General features: G+C 34.7%; 4 protein-coding genes and 1 pseudogene across 5 annotated transcripts; 3 read left to right on the forward strand and 2 right to left on the reverse strand.

Moving 5' to 3' along the window:
• Positions 1-5,500: 5,500 nt before the first annotated feature.
• Positions 5,501-7,793, forward strand: LOC143633842 (fructose-1,6-bisphosphatase, chloroplastic-like; annotated as a pseudogene). Its single transcript, XR_013153747.1, has 4 exons — positions 5,501-6,032; positions 6,598-6,819; positions 6,936-7,446; positions 7,722-7,793. The product of XR_013153747.1 is annotated as a fructose-1,6-bisphosphatase, chloroplastic-like (transcript).
• A 323-nt stretch (positions 7,794-8,116) lies between these two features.
• LOC143633881 (uncharacterized) lies at positions 8,117-10,688 on the reverse strand. Its single transcript, XM_077102101.1, has 7 exons — positions 10,680-10,688; positions 9,022-9,078; positions 8,867-8,929; positions 8,712-8,759; positions 8,550-8,603; positions 8,295-8,352; positions 8,117-8,192 (listed from the first exon to the last, which is right to left on the reverse strand). The coding sequence occupies exons 1-7, from the start codon at positions 10,686-10,688 to the stop codon at positions 8,170-8,172; spliced, it is 312 nt and encodes a 103-aa protein (XP_076958216.1). The 3' UTR covers positions 8,117-8,169.
• A 703-nt stretch (positions 10,689-11,391) lies between these two features.
• Positions 11,392-12,911, reverse strand: LOC143633843 (protein ROOT PRIMORDIUM DEFECTIVE 1-like). The gene has a single exon (XM_077102068.1). It carries the CDS (start codon positions 12,787-12,789, stop codon positions 11,437-11,439), a length of 1,353 nt encoding a protein of 450 aa, XP_076958183.1. The 5' UTR covers positions 12,790-12,911; the 3' UTR covers positions 11,392-11,436.
• A 1,752-nt stretch (positions 12,912-14,663) lies between these two features.
• Positions 14,664-18,803, forward strand: LOC143633844 (proteasome subunit alpha type-3). The gene is made up of 9 exons (XM_077102069.1): positions 14,664-14,811; positions 14,890-14,973; positions 15,443-15,516; positions 16,011-16,097; positions 16,174-16,258; positions 17,325-17,371; positions 17,707-17,772; positions 17,976-18,066; positions 18,677-18,803. The coding sequence occupies exons 1-9, from the start codon at positions 14,668-14,670 to the stop codon at positions 18,746-18,748; spliced, it is 750 nt and encodes a 249-aa protein (XP_076958184.1). The 5' UTR covers positions 14,664-14,667; the 3' UTR covers positions 18,749-18,803.
• A 658-nt stretch (positions 18,804-19,461) lies between these two features.
• LOC143633845 (cytochrome P450 CYP749A22-like) lies at positions 19,462-21,365 on the forward strand. The gene is made up of 4 exons (XM_077102071.1): positions 19,462-19,748; positions 19,821-20,044; positions 20,112-20,347; positions 20,547-21,365. The coding sequence occupies exons 1-4, from the start codon at positions 19,469-19,471 to the stop codon at positions 21,337-21,339; spliced, it is 1,533 nt and encodes a 510-aa protein (XP_076958186.1). The 5' UTR covers positions 19,462-19,468; the 3' UTR covers positions 21,340-21,365.
• Positions 21,366-22,732: the final 1,367 nt, after the last annotated feature.

Here is a 22,732-nt window from a genome sequence, read left to right on the forward strand (position 1 = left end):
GCTTTTAGCGCTGGTGGGAGGGTTATCGACCCGCATCGTTCATGTTTAGGAACGAAGATGGTAGATACACTTGTTTGTGGAGCTGATTGGTATCGTCATTATTATGGATTACATAAAAAGAAAACCAAGGTGATTTGCTTATTCTTTCAATTATAATCTCATTACTATTCAACAACTAACATATTTTTTCATTGCTAACTGTAGGAAAATGGCGATATTGCATACATCATGCTTGAATGAAAAACACAGTGAAGTATAAAATTATTGTGTTATTGGTTTCGTAAATATAATATGTACATTAGGACCACTAATAGCATATATCTCTTTTTATTATAGGTTAGCATAGAAGACTTTGGATAACACGTTTTGGATGAAACAAGGATGAACGGTTGATTTTTCTGTTGGAATGATGAACTTTTTGATAGAATCTTGATGGATTCTTTTCATGTACTCATAAAAAACAATTTGGATGTAATTTTTGGATGATCAGATGCTGTTAATGACTGCTGTTAATGATTGTTCTTTTGTGTTTGTTTGTGTTCATTTAGTGTTCGTTTGTGTTCATTTAGTATTCATATATGTTCATTTAGTGTTCATATATGTTCATTTATGTTCGTATAAGTGCTTGTTTATGTTCGTTTACGTTCACGAACTGTTCGTTGAGGTTTTAAATGAACGAACACGAATAGGCCCACATTTTAAACAAACGAACACGAACATATATTTTATGTTCGTTTAAGTGTTCGAGTTCGGTTCGTGTTCGTCTAAAGTTAAACGAACGAACACGAACATGCCCATGGTCGTGATCGATCGGATTGTTTACAGGCCTAATGGCAAGATATGGGAGTGTACAACATTTTTGTGAAAGACTTTAGCTACGTCTTTCAGATCTAAAGGCCTTATTGATTTAAATGTTGCTTCCAGTGACATTGCTTCATTATTGTATATCGATGGTAGAACAGCCCATTCTCGATTTCATATTCAAATATATTTGATGATATAAAGCGACTATATTTATAATACAAAAAGACTTGATTATCTTTGTTTGTATTTGTATTAAATTATTCATTCTAATTTATACATTGTAACATCTAGGAAAAACCCATATTTATTTTGGGTTAAAGTTGTCAATTTTAAAAGTTGAAGGATTAAAAATATTCTTAAGGTAAGTCATGGGAAAAATGAAATGAGAAAAATTAAGTATTCTTATGCTAAGGAAATGAGAAAATTCCATCCCACATGGAAAGATGGAAGAAAATGGAAGCATTCCATATGGATATAAATAAAGAAGATAACTTTCATACCACATGAAAACAAGAAAAGAAATAGAAGCTCTTTATAAAGAAGCATGTTTCCATATAAATGTTTTAACATAGCTATCACTCTCCATAGTCCTAGCGGAGGGTGCGAAGCACCCGATGCGCACGCGTTTGGACTCGGAATCGGACTCGGGCGATGGGCGTGATCGTGGCGTTTTGATGGTCACTTTGCACTTCGCATGCTTGCATCGCCATGAGCCGCATAAGGGCCGCTTTAGTATTTTTGGAAAATGGAAGTATGATCAAGAAATGACAAGTTATCGAAGACGAGGGACTAAAAATAAAAATTTGAATTCTGGAACCCATCGCGCTACGTGATGAGCCCAGAAGCAAGACCATCACGCTACGTGACGGTCCATGATGACGCAGCAACACGTGTCGCGTCAGGGGGACACGTGGCAGACGCTAGTGCTGAGTCAGTAGCCACGCGTCAATCCCCTGACATCGCACTACGCGATGGCTTAAAGCAAGGGACCATCGCGCTACGCGATGGATCCCAATTTCAGCTATAAAAGGGGAGGTGATCGGCACTTCACAACTCACACATCAACACACAATTTCACAAACTAGCCTCGGTTTACGTGCCGACTTTGTGGAACGTGCCAAGCTCCGAAACTCTGACGGTTTAAGGTGTAGTACGCGATATAAAATAGAAGTGTCACCCGAACAATCTTAGATAACCAACTCAAACACACGTACGAGGTAGGAGTTCTGATTAAGTTATTATTTTATTATTATTATAATAGCTTACACCATAGTCGGGGGTATAGCCCGAACCTTGATCACTGTTAAACATAATATAGCTTTTCATAAACAAGGATTATAGTTAAATATTGTTTCTTCATTGTTAAGAAACATAATCGTTTACATGCAAAAAGTATAGTTAAATAGTGTTTCTTAGTGATTAAGAAATATACTATTCATTCACACAGATTATAGATAAAGTAATATTTTTTCTTGAAGAAGAAACCTGATATAAATGTTTCTTCCCGAAGAAGAAACCTGACATATAATTGATAAATAAACAAAAGGACTAAAGGTCCAAATGTTTTATATAAACAAAGGATTTGTCAAGGTTACAACTATACAAAACAGACTACATGGTCTGAAGATAGATCGTAGATCTAGATATTTATACAAATGTTAATCTCGTACTATAGGTTCGAGATAACAGTCAATCAATCAGAGAACTGAAAACAGAAACAGGAATCAGTAACAGAAACTGATTTACAGACAGGGGTCAGTAACCGAAACTGATTAATATACAGGAATCAGTGTCAGAAACTGATTACAACCATAACAGGTGAATACGCCCTAAACTTTTATAACTCTTTTAGAGTCTGAACTGTTTACATAGGATTTACGAATCCTTAAAACTTTGTGTTGCAATAATAAGAAACGGGCTTACTCAAATTAAGAGTATACATGTGTCTGGATCCATTCATACATGGTGACTCGGAGTTCCCCGAGGCCATGCATATCATCAAACATGCCTCTGGAAGTCTACAGGACTGTTCAGAGAAATGATATTGTGTATATGATTAATTGTACATGTACTTAGGGTAATTTTAACCCAATTGAGTTGGGTGCCTAATGAGTATTGTCACAAAGGCATTATTATTGATATTCACAATGGTATTATTGAGTCAGCGTCATTCACCGGCTGTGTACTGACGTATTTTTCCCCATATTTCAAAGAACCATAAAGAATAGAACTGACAGACAAGACTGATAGAAGATTGGAGATATAGTCATTAGAGGTGATCTAATGACTCAGTTATTTTATTGGGAATATTATTAATGAATTATATTTTTAAGATAGGTATTTGAAATATCAAAAGGGTATTTTGACTTGACATTTTATGAATATTTTATTAAAAAGGCTTCCGCTCATATTTTGTCAAATATTGAAAATGGGTATATGAACCCATTATTTTATTAAATGAATATTATATTTTAAATACTTCCGCTAAATAACCCACAACTCTGATATATTTTCAAAACAGATACCAACTAACGGGTGTCACACCTAGGCCCTAAGTCGGGGTGTGACATACATTAACTTATCCCGTGTAATATACGGGTTTCTAAAGCTAGTATGATATATATGGATATACGGTGGAATTAGGTTGGGAATGCTCTATCATCCTTAAACTTGGATCTCCATTGAAACACTCATGCTTCCTACCACTATACCACCATGAAAAGGACATGCTATCTATCTATTACAGAACATTTAAAAACGCAGCCAACATGATATAGTTTTAATGCAGATTTCATCAAACAAACTCATATACAGATATACTAACGCCAAAGGATCCAAACACAAACAACGTACTTAACTGAACCGTATCCTAACTGAACCGTATGTTCTAGTCTTGTCCATCATCAAAAAATCTCCTTGATTAGTTCCAAAACCTCCTCCGATTTTTGACCGACCCAATCTGCCACTTCCATAAGACGTTTTCCTAAGGCTTCGCCAACAACTTTCAAACCTGAATTTTTAATGGCTGCGTATCGTCTCTTAAGTTTCACATCATCAACTTTATCTTTTTCTTCTTTCTTTTTCTCCTTTCAATGATGATCATCATCATTCTTTTGATCATCATTAATATATACTCATATTTGTTTTCTTGATAGGATCGGATATGGTCTTTACACCCGTGACGATATGTATCAAGTCTCCTGGTGTTAAGTCCTTCAAAAATCGACACTTTCGTGTTGCTAAAACTTTTAGGTAGTAGCTGATCTCCTTGATCTTTAATTATTGTTTATATATATGTTTAAATTTCATATTATTTAGTTTAGAAACATTAATTTCAACCAACTTAGCCACTTTTTGCACCACTTGCACAAATGCACATTTTATTTGTCAAAACTCCACTTGCGTACCTATATATATAATTCTATATGTGAGCAAGAAACACTATGGAACCAAGAAACTATCATCGAACTGGTGTACCAAAACCGTCAAAGTAGGTTTCGTTACGATTTTTGGTTCTTAGTTTTTGCATTAAATAGTTCCTGGTTCGGTTCCGGGTAAAATCGAAGAATCAAGAGGTGAAACAGAAGAAATGGATAATTTAAATTCAAAATTTTAATCCATATTTATTAATGGGCTTTTCTTACTCAAGAACCAAAGCAAAGAGAAGGACGATTGTTATCAAACACTTATGGTTTTTTAATAAAAACTGAAGAGGCATGGATTCAACCCGTGTTGGAGTGGATCAACGTTCTCCTGTCTTCAAGATGAACGAAGCCACACCTTGATCTTCTTCTCCGGTCTGCTTAAGATCTGCCATGGAAGAGTCGAGATCTGCCATGGAAGAGTCAAGGAATGGAGGTGACTGTCAAGAGTTTCCTCTTATTCACAGACACAAAAGGTATGGTGGAGGCTCGAATGTCTTTCAAATGAGAGATGAAGACCCCTTATATAGGGAACCCCGTGGCCACCATCATAAAACCCTAATCTTAGTGGGCCAAGCCCAGCTAAGGGTTACCTCTAAAACACCCCCTTCCACCGGCCCATTGGGCATTGTTAGCAGACAATAATAATGTAATAAATACAACACATAATATAATAAGCAAAGGTCGTACTTGAGGTATAGGACCTTACATCCAAAAAACCATAATATAATCTTTTATTGCAATTATTCAATTGCAAGTCTTCAATTTATGCTTAGTTGATTCGATTGCAACTGTTCAGTCCATATATGTAACAGGTGTTTATCTCCTTCCTTAATAATGAACAACTATGTTGTTTTTATTTAGTTTTCATTTTTTTTATGTTGCCTTGGAGAATAAAGACTTAACATCACAAATTTGATGGCAATAAGAAATTACCATTCTGGTACAAAACCAACTAGTGAGAACTGATTTTAGCAGTTTTAGAATTGAATCGGTTTACTATAATAGGGTCTGATTCCCATTTTAATTTTCAACCATTTTTCGATTCCAAGGTTATGATTTGCTACACAACCCTAATTAATCATCAACATAGTTTATAACCTCTTAGTGGTTAGGAGGTAGCCTTAAGTCTGAATGGTTAAGAGCTCTTAAGGCTACCTCTTAACTATTAAAAAACTATGAGTTATTAAGAGGTATTCCGATGTTATAATTTTAGCCGGTAGTTCATTTGAAGTTAGTTAAGCGTTATAAAAAGAAAAGACAAGGATATTCCATTGTCACCTTTTTCCACCAATGACAACCTTGCATTCATCGCATCAATCATATTCACTCATTTCACTCGTCTCTCAAACACAAAGATAACAACTTCCGATCTCTCCCATGCCGGAATCCATCCCATTTTCTCCGGCAACCACCGTCTTCTCCACCACCATCACCAAACCCCACCTCTCTCCCTCCCACCTCCGCCTCTTCCGCCATGAAACCACCACCGGAAAACAACCCATCTCCACCTTCTCTTGTCAAGCCGTTGCCGGAGCTGGTCCCACTACTCCGGCAACCTCCACCACCCCAAGAAAGAAGAAGAACAGATACGAGATGGAAAACTTAACAACATGGCTGTTAAAACAAGAACAAGCCGGTCATATTGATGCTGAGATGACTATAGTTTTATCTAGCATTTCCTTGGCTTGCAAGCAGATTGCATCATTGTTACAAAGGTCTAGTATTATTAATATTACTGGAGCTCAAGGAACCATGAATATTCAAGGAGAAGATCAGAAGAAACTTGATGTTATCTCTAATGAGGTATACTAATATTATATTTTCTATACATTGGTTAACTAGGTAATAGACTTGCATGGGTTGGATAGTAAAAACGATATGATTTATTAATACGTAAATGTTTCTTATAAAAACGATATAATTCATTTTATACGGGTTAAGTAATGAAAGACATGTTTGATTCATAAAAATGTTTTTATGAACAAACTTAATTGATGAGTTATAGAAATCATTATTATTTAGTACGATAGAGAGGCGAGAAATAAAAAATTATAGAAAAAGTTAAAGAAACATGTGTAATTAATGAGAGGGGCGAGAAAGAAACGGTGAGGATGCACCATGGAGTGAAATGTGACAAAAAAGTTATTCTTTTATTATGTACCGTAGTTATAGAAGTATAGATAGATATAGATATGAAAAAATGATAAAATCTAACCAACTAATGGTAATGATAAAACATTGATAACTATCCTAGCATTCAAACCAAAGATAGAGCAATCACTAACAAGCAAACAAACAAACCATAACTATAATAGATAATAAACTTGGCTAACGAAAGATGTTTTTTAATATTATGAATTTTGAGCAGTTGTTTTGCAACTGCTTGAGATCAACTGGCAGAACCGGAATCATAGCGTCTGAGGAAGAAGATGTGCCCGTGGCAGTGGAAGAAACTGATTCGGGTAACTACATTGTCGTGTTTGACCCGATTGATGGATCAGCTAATATCGACATTGCCTTAACCACGGGCTCTATATTTGGTATATACGCGCCTGATGAACAATGTCTTGTTGATTATGATGAAGACACTGTATGTAGATTCTTCTTAAACTCTATAAAATTAATAACACATTCATGTAGTTTAATTTATTATTAAGTAATTGTTATCTAATTGCGATTATTATATACGATGGTTTGATGATCCAGTTAGATGAGGCTAAAGAGAAGTGTATCGTGAGCGTTTGCCAGCCCGGGTAGCAACTTACTAGCAGCAGGATACTGTTCATATTCAAGCTCAGTGGTGTTCACAATATCAATCGGGAACGGGGTTCATGGATTCACACTTGATCCGGCCTATGGTGAATTCGTTCTAACACACGAGGACATTAAGATACCGAAATCTGGAAGAATTTACTCATTTAACGAGGGCAATTATGACCTTTTTGATCCTAAACTGCAGAACTACCTTAACGATTTAAGGAAGCCCGGTGGGCCCGCTGGAAAACCGTACTCGGGGCGGTACATCGGGTGTCTTGTTGGTGAAATTCACAGAATGTTGCTTTATGGTGGTATCTATGGAAACCCGGATAATATAAAGGCGAAAAATGGGAACTTGAGGCTATTGTATGAATGTGCACCAATGAGTTATTTGGTAGAACAAGCTGGTGGGAAAGCTATAGATGGTGTTCAAAGGATTCTTGATATTGAACCAAAACAGGTATGGTTATAAAATAAGATCAGTTTTGACTTTCTTTTGGTCAACCAAACTTTTCTTCCAGTTTAAAAAATGATTGTCAATTTGCATTTTGACTTTCATGCAGTCAAACAAACTATTCTTCGGCTCGAGAAAATGTGTAGTGTATATCAATCTTTATGACTTTTAAACAAAATTGGTACCAATTGGAGTTTGACCACAAAAGTCAAACTAAAGTACTATGCTGGTGGGGCCAATGAGTGTATAGCAATATTTATTTTCTTTTCTTTTATCCACAGGTTCATCAGCGGACTCCAATATACATAGGAAGCCCGGATGAAATCGATAAGCTAATGTCATACCTAGCTTAAAATTTGTAAATAATTTTGTGCAGTCATAAAGTTTATTGAACTTGAGTAATCATTCATTTTGGTCATGTATTTCAAGTCAATTTATGACGAGATTCACCGAGGCGCGAGTCAAAATCATGGAAATGCATGTTAATGATTCATGGATCATGATGTTGGTCAAATTGTATAATAAAAGTCAAAGTGGAGCCATTTTGTCCATCTTCATCCCAATAGAAAGCTAGTTCAAACATAGGTTGAAGTTGAATAAAAACTAGAAACAAAAAGACTTGAAATAAGAGAACAAGAATGCGAGTTGCATACTTGTATCATGATATGTTTGTAAAGCAGGTATTGTTTCATGAAACTAAAAAGAAACCGGATAACAAGCTTCATGAGATCATTCATGGCCGTCCTCTGATCCTGGCGTACCATTTCCATCTATTTAAACACAAAAAATTACTCATCAAAATGTAAAATTTTAAAGCAATTTGGTTAAATACAACAGACTTTTAACACGCGCACCTTCTCCATCAGTTGGTGCACAAGGTGATTTCCTATATCGTGTTTGCTGCTGAGTCGGCTGGATGATAACACGGCAGGATAAATAAAAAAAATGTCACCACCAAAATACTCATTTATTAACTTAATGATATCCAACAATATTACAGATGTTATACATAATGCATACAGATTAGCAATATATATTTTAATCTACAGATACTACATTTTTATGAGCATCAAACTAGCTGCAGTAATAAAGAAGCAAGACTTGTTTACCTGTAGTTTAGGCCGAAGTGCCTCAAGAGGTCCTTTACGCTTTTCTACACCTTGCTACCAACAGTAACATTATATTTTACATCATTTTTAATATATTACAGTAAAATTAGATCACAGAAAAAAATATGAGTCAGGTGAAAAAATTGTGCAGAGGAGATGTACCTTTCCCAGAGCCCAATCAGCCGAATCAAAATAAGCCCGTTCATGATCCTAACATCAAATTCATCGAGTTACATGAGACCAGCAAAACACGATACCTAAGGTTACATTAATAAATCCCATATATAGTCTGAAATTAATGAACTTGAGAATCTTACTTTAGAAATGAGTGGGGGCTTTTTTGGCACCAGACCTCCATACTTACTTTTATTGACTGCTTCCTAATGAAATTAAACACAATGTAATAAAAGCACGCAGTTAATAATAAAAGTAGGATTTAAAGGGATATTAATACGCGAATCCCGAATCTCACCTCCTTCTCCGATGAAGCCTTCGATGTCTGCTCCATATTTTGCATTACACTAGCAAGCTGCAATATTATGTTTATATTATATTAAACAAAAAACACATGATCAATGTCTGAATGTAGAGATTTGAACTCATACTAAAGTGGTAACAAACAGTACGATTTATTATATTAACAACCCATGCAATTAAGATTATATATAATTAATGATCACTTGGTTCCACAAATGAGAAGATAGTTTTGGTGTAATCACGTGTGCATTGAAGACAAATAGTATATATAGGAGAAAGAAAAGAAATAATAATATCAAAAGCAACAACAGATCTAGGTGAATAAATTATTTATATGTTTTAGTTTAATATTAAAAAACCTAAACGAGAATCATTCAATGAAATAAATAATATGTAACAACTTTTATATATTTACTAGCTATATCATCATGCATATTGATGGATTAAATTTTTCTAGCTTCTGTACGTCAACACAAAACTAGCGATTGCAAATAAAATACAATCATTCAATGCAATAAACCCACATCAAAATATGAACATGAACATATATATATATATAAATAAAAGCGTTTAATGATTTGAAAGAGATTACAGACATTTCATGTATGGCATATAGATACAAAGAACGAACGGAACGAAACGAATGACGACCAAAATCAAACGAGAGAGAAGAATACATACAAATGAATAATAATTTATTGAGCCGATCAACGTCGATTCGATGGAGGATGGACGTACGTGGAGAGAGACCAACTTGTGAGGAACGAATATTATTATTAACAACCAACCAACGAACGAATTGAACGTGTGATTGTTACTTTGTTTCTTTCTACTTTGTATTCAACAAATAATTGCACAAACCATTAATTAAATTGTTATTATTATTATTCAACTAATTTTAATTACAATAAACAAAACTTACGTTAGAATAAAGAACAAAATTAAATATAATTTGATTACTTTTAAAAAAGTAATTTTGTTAATCCAAATATTTCAACATGCTTGGATTAAGATCATATGTCAAGTATTCGGTACAAGTCAATCGGTCTTGATTGATCAATATGACAAAAACGAAACAAAAAGAAAAAAAAATACCATTATAATATAGATTTGGTGAATTCAGAGCTGGCAATGTTGCTACTTGCTAGTAGTGCTACTTTGGTCATGGTAACTAATGGTTGTAGGGCCCGTCACTCTAACTAGGTCTAACTCTGAATTCAAATAGCGGTTTTATCATACCCTTATTATAGTCCATATAATCAAAGAAGCTAGTGTGCAGTGCCGTATGAGACCCTCATCAGGCTTTTTATCCGTTTTTTTTTTACATCTCTAAGTCAATGATTAATGAACGAGATGCCACTTCACTTCATCAACACACTTTGTTTGCATCTCCAATAATCTTCTTCTGGTATATCATCTAATGCTTTGTTTGGTCAATCTTCCATAAACAACATTGAGCTTCTAATAACAAGACACTGCAACCACCTATTGGGAAAAAAGATACTTGACTTGTTATATAGGTGGCAGTTTATGTGTCAATTCAGGTTTTCTTTTTTTGGTAACAAGTCTTGGGTTGAATATTAAGATTAGCTAAAACTGAGACATGCTAAAACTTATCAAAAGCCATCTCTCATGTATTATTCAAATGCTTACAAGATACATTGTCTTAATTAACAAAAAAAAAAGTATATTATTAGAGATTTTTCATAATCATATTTAATACATCAACTGTTTACAAAAAAAATGGATAATAAAGATTGACAGGTCGGGCAAACCCAACCTGTTTTGACCCGCACATAAATGCCACATAAACCGTTTATACAATAATACAATTTGTTGTATGTATTTTGACCTCTGTAGACAACTGAATCACCTAACATATACAAGTTAGGTATATTATATGCCAACTAAGTGATCCGGATATCTCCTAAAACCAGATCAGGAAGTAGAGTTTGGAGGTCAGATTCTTCGACACCTTCCAGAACAACAGTTGTCACAATCTTAGCTTCTTTATCACTACCTTAAGCTTCCACAAACAGCACTGAGCTTCTGATATAACTGCAACCACCTATCGCCCACTTTTGGGTCAATTCAGGAGGTTTTTGTTGGTAACAAGGTTAGCTAACTCATGTTAACAGCCATCTATCATGTATTATTAAGAGTTTCAAATGCTTACAAGATACAATGCCCTAAACCACTTTATATACAATAAAAAAGAACAATCTTAGCAGAGATGTTTCATAATCATATTTGAATCCATCAACATTTCATGAAACGGCAATAAAGATTGACGGGGTGGGCAAACCCATCATGTTTTGACGCGCACATAGATACCGTTATAGAAAATACAATTTATTGTCTATGTTTGGACCTTTGAAGACGACTCGATCGCTTCAGATATAACACAATATCATGTTTGACAACCATCATCATCTGGAAAGACATAATCATCCTCTCTATCCTCACTGTTCCCATCCTCATCCTCATCATCATCAAAATTTTCTAAAATGGACATTACAAAATCATCCTTTACGACCCCACCGGGATCTTGATATTGATTTTTATCATAAGTACCAACACGTTCCTTGACTTCACTTTGACTTCTCAACTCTCTAGTATTCCTGGACCCCAACAAAACAAGATCCAACATTTTTCTCCTAACAACATACACAGGATTCGGAGAAACAAGAACATCTTTACAATATGCTTCTCTAAGAAACACCACTTGTGTACAACCTTTTGTAGATATATAAAAGATTCCCGGATGCTTCAAAATCAGCTCACGGAAATTAACCGGAATGCCAAAATCCTTCTTAAAATGTACTAATCGTTCGATTTCCACCATCTTTTCGACTGTTAAACTTAAAAGCTCGTGAAGAATCCCAACCGCACGTTTTTCAAACCGCTCAATCCCACCACGAGATGCTGCTCGAAAACCGTCTTCTTTTTCATAAGGTTTAATATAATGAAGCCTCTGCCAGTCTCTTAACTTTCCTTTAAACCCAGCTTTAATCTTGAAACCCGTCGGGAAATTAACTGGAAACGCGTATTTCGTCTCGAACTCACTCAACCACTTTTCTCTATACTCTTTTTCCCTCCATTTTTCGACTTCAGCCACCTTCAAATCTCCATCAGCATCATCTTTATCAACCAATCTTACAATCTCCAAATCAACCAATTCAAAATCATCATACTTTCCAAGAATCGACTCACGAAAATTGTCCGGCAATCCCAATTCCCGCTTGATCAACCTCAAAGCATGAACATGAAGACTACCTGTAACCGAGATCATTAACAACTTCTTTATCCTTCTCACATTATCCAATTCCATATCTTTAATCACACTACTTTCCTCTTGAATCAAAAGACTCATCTCGGAAGTCAATCTACAACAAACGTTTCGTTTAACCGGGTGAGGAAATACGTCGAACACATGGCGGGCATTCCTAATAAACCGACCAATTGGTACATTTAGACCAACAATGTGGGTCCAACGAGACATGATTTGAACCGAAACGAAGGGGCCTCTGCGGCGAGTGGACATGAGGTCATGGAACCTTAAGATTAAGTTGAGTTTGTGGAGTTTGGTCATGAGGTTATCGAGCTTTAGGTCTCTGGTTCGGTCTTCCAACCGGGTTTGTGCGGTGACTGCTGGTTTCTTCCATCGGCGTTGTGTGGTGGAGTTAAAAGGCCCGAACTTGAGATGATCTTGATGAGATGGTGGCTGGGTTTTGTGTATGAATCGGTGTAGAACACTTGACATGTCTCTAATTGGGGTTTAGGGTTTTGCGTACACCATTGTTGTTGAAAGTATTCAAATTAATGATTTTTGGAGATTAATTAATTTTAATCTGCTTGATCCAAACCCTCCTCCGTTGCCGGATACCGTCGACGCACATGTGAGATTCGAGTCTATTATTACAGGGTGTTATTAGGGTTTGGTTTTCGGGTTTTTCTGGTCTGGTTCTTCGGGCTTCAAAGTTTTAATTTTATACTCGAAACCCAACCCAAATCTCTCACAGTTTTTTCGGGTTCAGGTTTGAGTAATCGGGTATCTAAAAAAACAAAAATAAAATAAAATAAGTAAAGAAAACAATAGCGCCAAAAAATAAAACAGCATATTCTTCTTTTACTCGTTACGTAAATAGTAAAATTATAAATAAACATAACCCGGTAAATCAATATTTCTTTTTACGATTGTTATTAGAAAAGGTATATAAACGATAAATAGTCGATCGACTATAATAGGTGGAATAAGAACAAGTGATATGCCAAAATGTTTCATATACGATGTACAAACTTAATAATAATATCATGTTTTTAAACAAATAGTTTATTCGAGTTTTTCTGGTTGACCAGAAACCTAGAAATCAGACCCAAGAACCAACCCGAATTATTTTGGTTCGGATTTTTCGGGTTGGGTTAGATTTGGGTTCGAATTTCCTCGGGCTCGGTTTCGGGTAAAAGTGACAACCCTATTTACTAATTATATGAATGTCATACTCGATTATAACATTTTGTCACATATACTTTTCGGGTCATTGGATTATTTGGATATAAAAAATACTTATTTCTTTGAAGCACAATTAAAACATGTTAAAATATGACACAACATCACCATAAAAAATGTTTAAATATTCAAAATACGTAAGAAAGCTATTAGACTACCTGCAATGCAAGGTCGTGCATTTATTATATGCATCCTAGTCATCAGTGTCATATCAGCTTTTTACTCATCCTTTTTCACATGCACTCTCTCTCCTCTTTTTAACTCCAACCCATCATTCCCACATGCATCCCCTCTCTCTTCCACATGACCATTTGATTTTTTATTTGTGGAGCCTATTAAAACATGCATTTGCATGCGCTTGGTGAAGTGCATGCTTCCTACATGCATCTATCTCCAATGCAATTCTTCTCATATGCACATTCCACCTCATCACATGCATACCATTAAGTGCATGCATTGGAGGTAGTTTTAGGCAAGATTATGAGAATTTAAAACAAGATTTATCATTTTTCGGGTAATCAGTTTGCGTATCAACTTAATCCATATTAATTTAGAGTTGTTCACGAACCAAGCCATGGCAAGGATTTGAAACAGAGCTTTTAAGTGTTGGCTCGGGCCCAACACAATTTGGCTTGATTTTAAGGATAATAATATTAAACTACATATCAAGTTATTGGTCGTTCATTCAGTAGTTTTTAAAGCTTAGGAATAAGAGTTGAAAAAAAACTGATCATTTTAAAAAACACACACAAACATGGGTTTATATATATGAACTAAAAGAAATTAAACTGAGCCGAGCTAATGAGTGAGCCACCTTTAGCTTGCGCTCGGCTTGTTTAGTTGGCCTTTTATTTTAAGCCGAGCCAATTGAAGAAAGTAAGGTCCTCCCCCTCAAGCTTCTTTTACGATCATTTCATATATCAGAAAACGTTAAAAACTAATATAGAAGGGGTTCAATTGCAAAAACAACTTGTTGAGGGTCCACTATACTAATTCATGGGTTTTCTTGAGACGAAAGAAAGAAAGAAAGACAACCAGTCCGATTGTTATTATAACATCTCCCTTTTTCTTTCTTCCACTTGAGAAATCAATCTATAAACCAAAATCAGTGGTATCAAATTCTAGAAGAAGATGAGTAGCATAGGAACAGGTTACGATCTATCGGTGACGACGTTCTCACCGGACGGTAGGGTTTTCCAGATCGAGTACGCAGCTAAGGCCGTCGACAACAGCGGCACCGTCGTCGGCATCAAATGCAAAGACGGCATAGTTATTGTAATTAACCTAACTTCCCCTAATTAATTAAACACACACTACTTGTTATAATAATTAATTAATTAATTTTGACTGTAGGGAGTTGAGAAGCTGATTGCATCCAAGATGATGCTACCTGGATCCAACCGTAGAATCCATTCCGTACACCGTCATTCTGGAATGGTACTAGTAATTTTAAATCATTTACTGCTTATATCTATCTATGCTCTATTATGTATTTCTATGGCTGTGTATGAGTTTGGCTCGTTTCGAGTGAGCTGTTTTTCAACCTCGAGCTTGGCTTGTTTATTATTTATCAATTAATTCATTTATATACGTTTTAGTTATATTTGTATATTTTGTGGAAAACATTAAACGAGCCTAAGCTCAGCTCGAGCTCGGCCGTGCAGTGTGAAATCAATACATACAAGTCCAAAAAAGGTCAAACTTAAAAATACACAAGGCTCTAACTAAACGAGCTTTATTTGAGGCTCAGGTTTGGCTCGTTTATGCCCCTATCTATGTAGTAGTTGTTGACTTATCAATCAACCTTAAGGTGTTGATTGATCATTTTGATCTACCACATGCCATTTTAAGTTATTACTCACACAGTAGTTTTTGTTAGGGTTTTAATTGTTGTTACCTGATACAGGGTGTAGCAGGGCTAGCTGCAGATGGGAGACAGATTGTTGCAAGAGCCAAATCCGAAGCTCACAATTATGAAAAGTTAGCTCACTTTCATGCTCTGTTTTCCGTTAATACCTTTTGGTTATATTTTTAGGTTTTGGGGATGCCATAAGTATGGTTTAATAGATTTGTATGATATAGGAATACATATAAGTATTTAGATGGTCACTATCTTTGTAAAGCCAAATGAAGCAATCGTTAAAGATATTTCATATATGTATAGTGCACGTGCCATACTCTATTTTTCATTTGGACACATATTTTAGTTTTAATTTGTATTTTTGTTTGTAGAATGTAGTAGCTAATTTTTAGAAGTAGCACACTTCTATTTTAGATAAAATAAAGCATGGGGAGTTACAATGGATAGCTAACTGTAGCATCTTTATAGACTTACACTAGTTTATCTTGTTGTAAACATGTAAAGATTATACCTTGAAACACTGTCATAGGATCAAAATGCAAAAATATTTCATGTTTTGCCTAAATATTATATAAAAATTTTATGCTGACAAATAGCTTTATTAATCCTGCAGTACTTATGGTGAACCTATTCCAATTAAAGAACTTGCTGACCGCGTTGCTAGTTATGTGCATCTATGCACACTTTACTGGTGGCTCAGGTAATTAAAAAATATATTCCATCAGTTTCAAATTTCCAAACACCTTTATATGCTGAGATCAGTATTTATTCTGCAGACCTTTTGGATCGGGTGTGATCCTCGGAGGCTATGACCGTGATGGCCCGCAATTATACATGGTTGAACCTTCTGGTGTTTCCTATGTGAGTAACTATTTCTTTTGGTATAACTGACTGTAATATGAGTGATTTAAGATGCACTTAATTTACTAAATTGGATTTTTGTTACAAAGTAGCTATGTGCTTTTTCTAGTGCTCCAGTTTAGTACTTGGTACTCTTTTTGTGCTGTTTAATCGTTCAAGTTTGTAAAACTATGCCAGTTTAGTCATTTTGTTACCTTGTAACTTGTTAGACCGGTTTCTTTAATGGCATGGCAGTCCAGGTATATTATTTCAAACACATTATTGTCTTGTCAGTAAAGATTTTAGAAAATCATTGTTGAGTCGGTACTCCACTATTCCACTTGGCAGTATATGCGAACATGCCAATAAAGACCACTCGCCAGTATATTTTTAGTTTTTATTGGTACGGTAGGGTTCCAACGAAAACCACATTTAACTTGAAAACTCGTGAATACCACTTTCAAACACTAATTTTGTTAATGTTTTATTTTTAAAATTTTTTTTTATATATTAATCTTTGTCAAAACCAAAAAGAAAAAAAATTATTTGTAGATTTTGGAAGTACATATATGTATTTTGTGAAGTTACATATGTATATCATACGAGGTAAATACATGTAGATTACGAGCTACATATATGTATTTTCGTGAACTACATTTACTTTTTTAATTTTATTTTGGTATTCGTAAAGATTAATAACGAATAATAAGAATGAAAAAAAACATATCATAAAAATTAGTGTTTAAAATTAGTTTTTACGAGTTTTCAAGTATCTTGGTGGTTTTTATTTGAACTCTCTTTATTGATATGTCAGCAGTTCTTTAAAAACTACATGGACACTTTCATTATAAAAGTCAGCAATGAAAGTATGAAACGTGTAAAATGGAACAGTTTGACTGTACATGCTGACTGAATGATTAAATGAAACAGTTTTACAAATTTCAATGATTAAATGGCACTTAAAAGTTACATGTACTAAAATAAGACACTATAGAAAGTGCATTGTGGATTTTTTATGACAAGTTTGTTTGCTATATGGGTGGATAATATGCTCATTTGAATGCTTGTTTGTTGCTTTTTTATGTAGAGATATTTTGGTGCTGCAATTGGGAAGGGCAGGCAGGCTGCTAAAACGTAAGTAAACGTTTCTTTTATCCTAACTGACATCATGCAAGTTTCTATGTTTTGTTACACGAAGACTTAAGTAAAATGTTGTATGACTGTTTGCTTCTAGATTTGTAGATATTCTTCTTTTGATGAGAATAAGTTATTTTTAAAAGCAAAAAAATGGTTTATTATTGCGTTATTCTAGAAATAAGGTTTATTATATTTTGTGGAGTTATAGAATCTTGACTCCACTTATGTTACTTTTTGCTCATAATAAGCGTATGGTTCAAACTTGTCTTCTACTGCATGATTAACTTAAGATACTTGTCTTGATGTTTTTTTGCTTAATCATTCACCTGCAGTGAGATTGAAAAGTTGAAGCTTTCTGATATGACCTGTCGACAAGGCGTTATTGAAGTAGCGAAAATGTGAGTATCTTTTTCCTTGCTTTGAAATGCTAAATACTTTCTTACAGATATAATAATAAAGCAATTATCGTTCGAGTATCTAATATAGTTGGTGGTCTCTACCTACGTACCTTGTATTTGTTGTTTTCTGTTTTCAATATTTGTATCAGTTAAAAGTAAGTTTTCTATGTGTTTATTTTACTTTATGATGCTGGTAAAAACAGAATTTATGGAGTACATGACGAGGCAAAGGACAAAACATTTGAATTGGAGATGAGTTGGGTTTGTGATGAATCAAACCGTCAGCACCAGAAGGTAATAATATTTTTACTAGCATCCTTTTTTAATCAAGCACAAATTTTTTATTTTTATTTTTATTTTGTGTTCATATGGAAGCACTAGTCATTAAAAAAGATTAATTACGTATAATATCTATCTGAAAATCTTGTGTGTCAATGCTGTGAAAATCTGTAAACTTTTTTTTTTCTTTTTTTGAAATAGACCATAAACAAAACTAGGTATTTTTTTGCACTTGTTATGAACTCGAGTTTCAAAATATAGACCCTGCTGGCAGTTGGATAAAATAAGTATTTACCTGAACTTTTAGATTTAAAAGAAGTTAAAACTAATCAAGTTGTAGACGTTCACCGACATACCTGTGGCATTGTTAGGGCTATTTAAGGAAGAGAGAATAATACCCTTACAAACACGCATCTTAACTGCTACACCCCCACTTCAAAAAACAAATGCAAATATTCAATCGTAACTTTTAGAGTTAAAAGTTAACACTAAAATGCACCTTGAACGTTGGGTTTTATGGTTATCTTTTCAACTGGTGGCGACCACAAGAGGCCAGTGACTAAAATATGAAATTTGTATGAACATTTTTTATAGTGTCTAAACATTAAATTATTTGTACAAGTAGGTGCCAGAAGCACTTTTAGAGGAAGCGAAAGAAGCAGCTAAGGCAGCATTGGAAGAAATGGATGCTGATTAATATTTCATCCTTTGTGTTTGTCTTGTATTTCCATTTCAAATTTGTTACCAGTAAGAGACATTTAAGTTTTATCAAAGCATCTAAAGACCGTAGCACTTTGGTTTTTAACTTAAAATTTGCTCGTCAACATTAAGGTTTGTTTTGTTATGATAAACTCCGACCAAAATCACGATAAAATCCCCCTTTATTGTTTTTCCCAGTTTGGTCATTTAACACCAATTATGACCGAGTAGAGCCGAGCTATCTTGTTTAACTTCAAGCACGCCATGAATGAATGTCATGTGTATTTACGGGATAGATAGAATATAAGATGAAATTTTCATCAGAAGAAGAGTTTGAAAGTGTTGTAATTTCCATGAAACAAGAGGGCAATATTTGTATTTGGAATGGTGAAAATGATTGCACTATAAATACATAACTTATATGCATTATTGGTGACATACTTGTACTTGAAAATAACTTATATGTTTTTCTGTCCTTCACATATAACATTATATAAACTGTTAGGTACGTTTTAAACATTAATAAACTCAACCATCCAAATCCAACTGCTACTTGATGGTCCTTCTAACTTCATGTTCACCACACATGACATAACTAATTCAAAAACCAATTTACGTTATAAAAACAAATTGTGTTGTTTCTATGCACAACATGTTTATACATATAAATTGAACCACCACATGACCTGAACACAAACTTAATTGAAAACTTGCTGATATGGTACCAAATATGGGAGCTTTGATTCTTGCTTTTGTTACCTATGTTAGCGTTTCGGCTGTAATTAAACTGTTCTACAAAATGTGGTGGGTTCCAACTCGTATAACACGTATAATGAGCCGTCAAGGTATAAAGGGACCTCCTTATCAATTCATTCATGGTAACACTAAGGAAATCGCCACCATGAAAGAGCAAGCAGCAAACACTCCGTTCACTGATGTATCGCATGATATATACCCGAGAATACAACCTCACTTCTCCACATGGTTCCGCTTATACGGTTGGTTCGATTCCATCTCATAAACCTACTATTAATAAATCCACATTAACAAGCTTTTAATTAAATCCACAGGGAAAATCTTTCTGAACTGGTATGGTCCGCAAGCTGAGTTAGTTATCACCGATCCAGAGATTATCAGAGAAATTACCAGCAACCGAAGCGTCTCGCTCACAAGAGCTGACCTCCAATCATATCATAAGAAATTGCTTGGTGATGGCCTTGTTACCTCCAAAGGAGAAAAATGGGCAAGCCACCGAAAATTGGCTAACCATGCTTTCAATGCTGAGAGTTTAAAGGTATATATGTATTTTATCATCATCACATTCATTAGTAACATGTATTTAGTACGTGATGTATGTGTAGAATATGATTCCGACGATGGCTGCAAGTGTTGAATTGATGTTAGAAAGGTGGACAAAGCTGGCCGGCAACGAGGTTGAAATGAATGCAGAGTTTAGGATGCTGACAGCAGAAGTGATTTCAAGAACAGCATTCGGAACCAGCTACTTACAGGGAAAAGAAGTTTTTGAAATGCTCAAGGAGATGAGTACAATCGCAGGCAGACAATACTACAGTCCTCAACGTCTCGGCCTCCTTGGGTACGTAATTAATTAGTTAAACCATATATTTATAAATAATGGAAAGTGAATATGGTGTTACTCTATTAGGCCTCTAACCTTACGCGTGAAACTCATTTAAGGTTAGATGTCTAAGAGCACCATATTCAATTTTCCTTATAAAAATGAATTAAACTTTAAAGCAGGTTTCATTAATATCTTAGATGTGTATAAACTGCAGCAAATTAGTAAAAAGCGGCGATGATGACAGGTCTGATGAGCTTCAGAAAATAATTCATGGTCTAATTATGGAGACAATTAAGGAACGCGAGAAGAAGATAACGAGTGCAGATACCGATTTCCTTGCACAGCTTCTGATTGCCAAGAATAACCGAAGTTACCAACTTTCGACTCGAGACATCATAGACGAATGCAAGACATTTTATGTCTTGGGGGATGCAACAACATCTGTTGCGCTCTCATGGGCCGTGCTCCTTCTCGCCACCCACACAGAATGGCAAGAAAGAGCACGACAAGAGGTATTCGAGATATTTGGCAAAGAAGCCCCACCGAGCTTTGAAGGCGTAGCCAAACTTAAAACGATTGGCATGATCATTAATGAAACACTTCGACTGTATCCACCTGGAATGGCGATAATAAGAAAGAACCAACGACAAGTTAAGCTGGGAAATCTTACGGTTCCTGCTAATGTAATTCTTCATGTTCCAGTTTTAGCACTTCATCATAATCGTGAAATATGGGGAGAAGACGCGCATCTTTTTAAGCCAGAAAGATTTTCACAAGGGGTCAGTAAAGCTACAAAGAACAACCCGTCTGCATACATGCCTTTCGGTTTTGGGCCTCGAAATTGTGTGGGTTCAAACTTTGCAACAAATACAGCCAAGGTTACACTTGCCATGATCTTGCAGCGTTATCGCTTTAGTCCTTGTCCGAATTACGTGCACTCACCTGCTCATATCATGATGCTAATCCCAAAGAATGGTGTTCAAGTCACACTTCATGCTCTCAAATGAAGATTTGATTTTGTATGTTTGTATAATAATTTGGCAACACAGACGAACGTGCTAATCCGCTTTAGGGGATTTGATTTATTATTACATGTTTGTTTCGATCAGTTGTATAATGGACTCCATATGTGGATTTATGCATAATATATATGTATGATTACATAGCCCTTGCTTGCTAGGAATGATATTATAGTGTTTCATTTTCAGTCTTATAAATTTTAATTTTATTGAAAACAGTATAAAAGTAAAATTCAGAGTTGATAACATACCAAAACAAACTAAATCACACACAGTTGTTACGGGGACGGAACATGCAGAACTCGAACAAGTCCGCACTGAACTTGCTCACGTGCAAAGTGGATGTCAAGTTCGATATGCTTGGTACGCTGATGATTTACTGGAAAGGTATACGTAAACCATTGCCGCACGGGACAAAGGATGATGCGGTTCCATAATGCTTCCACATTCCAATCATATCATACCTTTGTTGTAATAAACAAACAATTTATAATTAGTTGTAGTTATTAAATTGCTCTACCTATTTACAAAATGAATAATAATAATAATAATAATAATAATAATAATAATAATAATATGAGGCTCTTAAGCATTAAGGTTAGATGTGAAACCATCCAAAACTACGTAGTTTTGTTAAAAAAATTCTTCCAAACTTTAATTCCTTCATAATCTTTTTAAAATTTGTCAAAAAATTGAATATCGATCTCCACCTAATTTCACCGTCTCCAACTCTCTGTTGATTTAGTTTCATCTCCAAAATCCAAACCATTTGATATCGATCTCTAACTAATGTCTCCGACCAATTCAATTATCAAAACCAATTAATTTTGATGTCCCTATTTGAAAGATTGACCATGGGTTATTATTTTGATTTCCTCATTTCCCCATTTGATGATCAGTAATCGAGGTTTTGATTAAAGGGCATGTTTTGAAATTTAACACAATGTATTTACATAGTGGTTTGTTTATAATTAGGTTTAAATTGTTATATTCGATGAAGTTTTTCATTATCATTTTTTATTTAATTAAATTGGGAAGGTTAATCTTAGTTGAGAATTAAATAAACAAAAATTTGGGCTGCACCTTATTTGAAAAAATTGACGGAGACTGATTAGTGGAGGAAGAAGACATGACGTAAAACGGTATTGGAGACCATGTTCCAATTTTGACCAAACTTATATTAAGGAATTAAAGTTTTGAATGACTTTTATATATATTTAAAGTTTTGATGATTTTTAGCAAAACTACGTAGTTTTGGATGGTTTCGCATCTAACCTTACATGCTTAACAGCCCCATATTCACTTTCCCTTAATAATAATAACTACAAAGATTAATGGGATCCATTGATCTATCAATCAAAATACTATTTAAGTAATTTTT

Source organism: Bidens hawaiensis, unplaced genomic scaffold (assembly GCF_021521415.1).
Source record: "Bidens hawaiensis isolate Kalapana, Puna unplaced genomic scaffold, B.hawaiensis_p1.1 tig00006913_1, whole genome shotgun sequence".
Classification (NCBI taxonomy): Eukaryota; Viridiplantae; Streptophyta; class Magnoliopsida; order Asterales; family Asteraceae; genus Bidens; species Bidens hawaiensis.

Coding starts and splice junctions, on each gene's coding strand:
- LOC143633881 (XM_077102101.1), bottom strand. Junction 8,353..8,549: donor CACTTCGGCCTAAACTACAG/GTAAACAAGTCT, acceptor GTTATCATCCAG/CCGACTCAGCAGCAAACACG. Junction 8,193..8,294: donor TGCACCAACTGATGGAGAAG/GTGCGCGTGTTA, acceptor ATGGTACGCCAG/GATCAGAGGACGGCCATGAA.
- LOC143633843 (XM_077102068.1), bottom strand. CDS start 12,789: ATGTCAAGTGTTCTACACCGATTCATACACAAAACCCAGCCACCATCT.
- LOC143633844 (XM_077102069.1), top strand. CDS start 14,668: ATGAGTAGCATAGGAACAGGTTACGATCTATCGGTGACGACGTTCTCA. Junction 15,517..16,010: donor GAAGCTCACAATTATGAAAA/GTTAGCTCACTT, acceptor TTAATCCTGCAG/TACTTATGGTGAACCTATTC. Junction 17,773..17,975: donor GTTATTGAAGTAGCGAAAAT/GTGAGTATCTTT, acceptor TGGTAAAAACAG/AATTTATGGAGTACATGACG.
- LOC143633845 (XM_077102071.1), top strand. CDS start 19,469: ATGGTACCAAATATGGGAGCTTTGATTCTTGCTTTTGTTACCTATGTT. Junction 19,749..19,820: donor CACATGGTTCCGCTTATACG/GTTGGTTCGATT, acceptor TTAAATCCACAG/GGAAAATCTTTCTGAACTGG. Junction 20,045..20,111: donor TCAATGCTGAGAGTTTAAAG/GTATATATGTAT, acceptor ATGTATGTGTAG/AATATGATTCCGACGATGGC.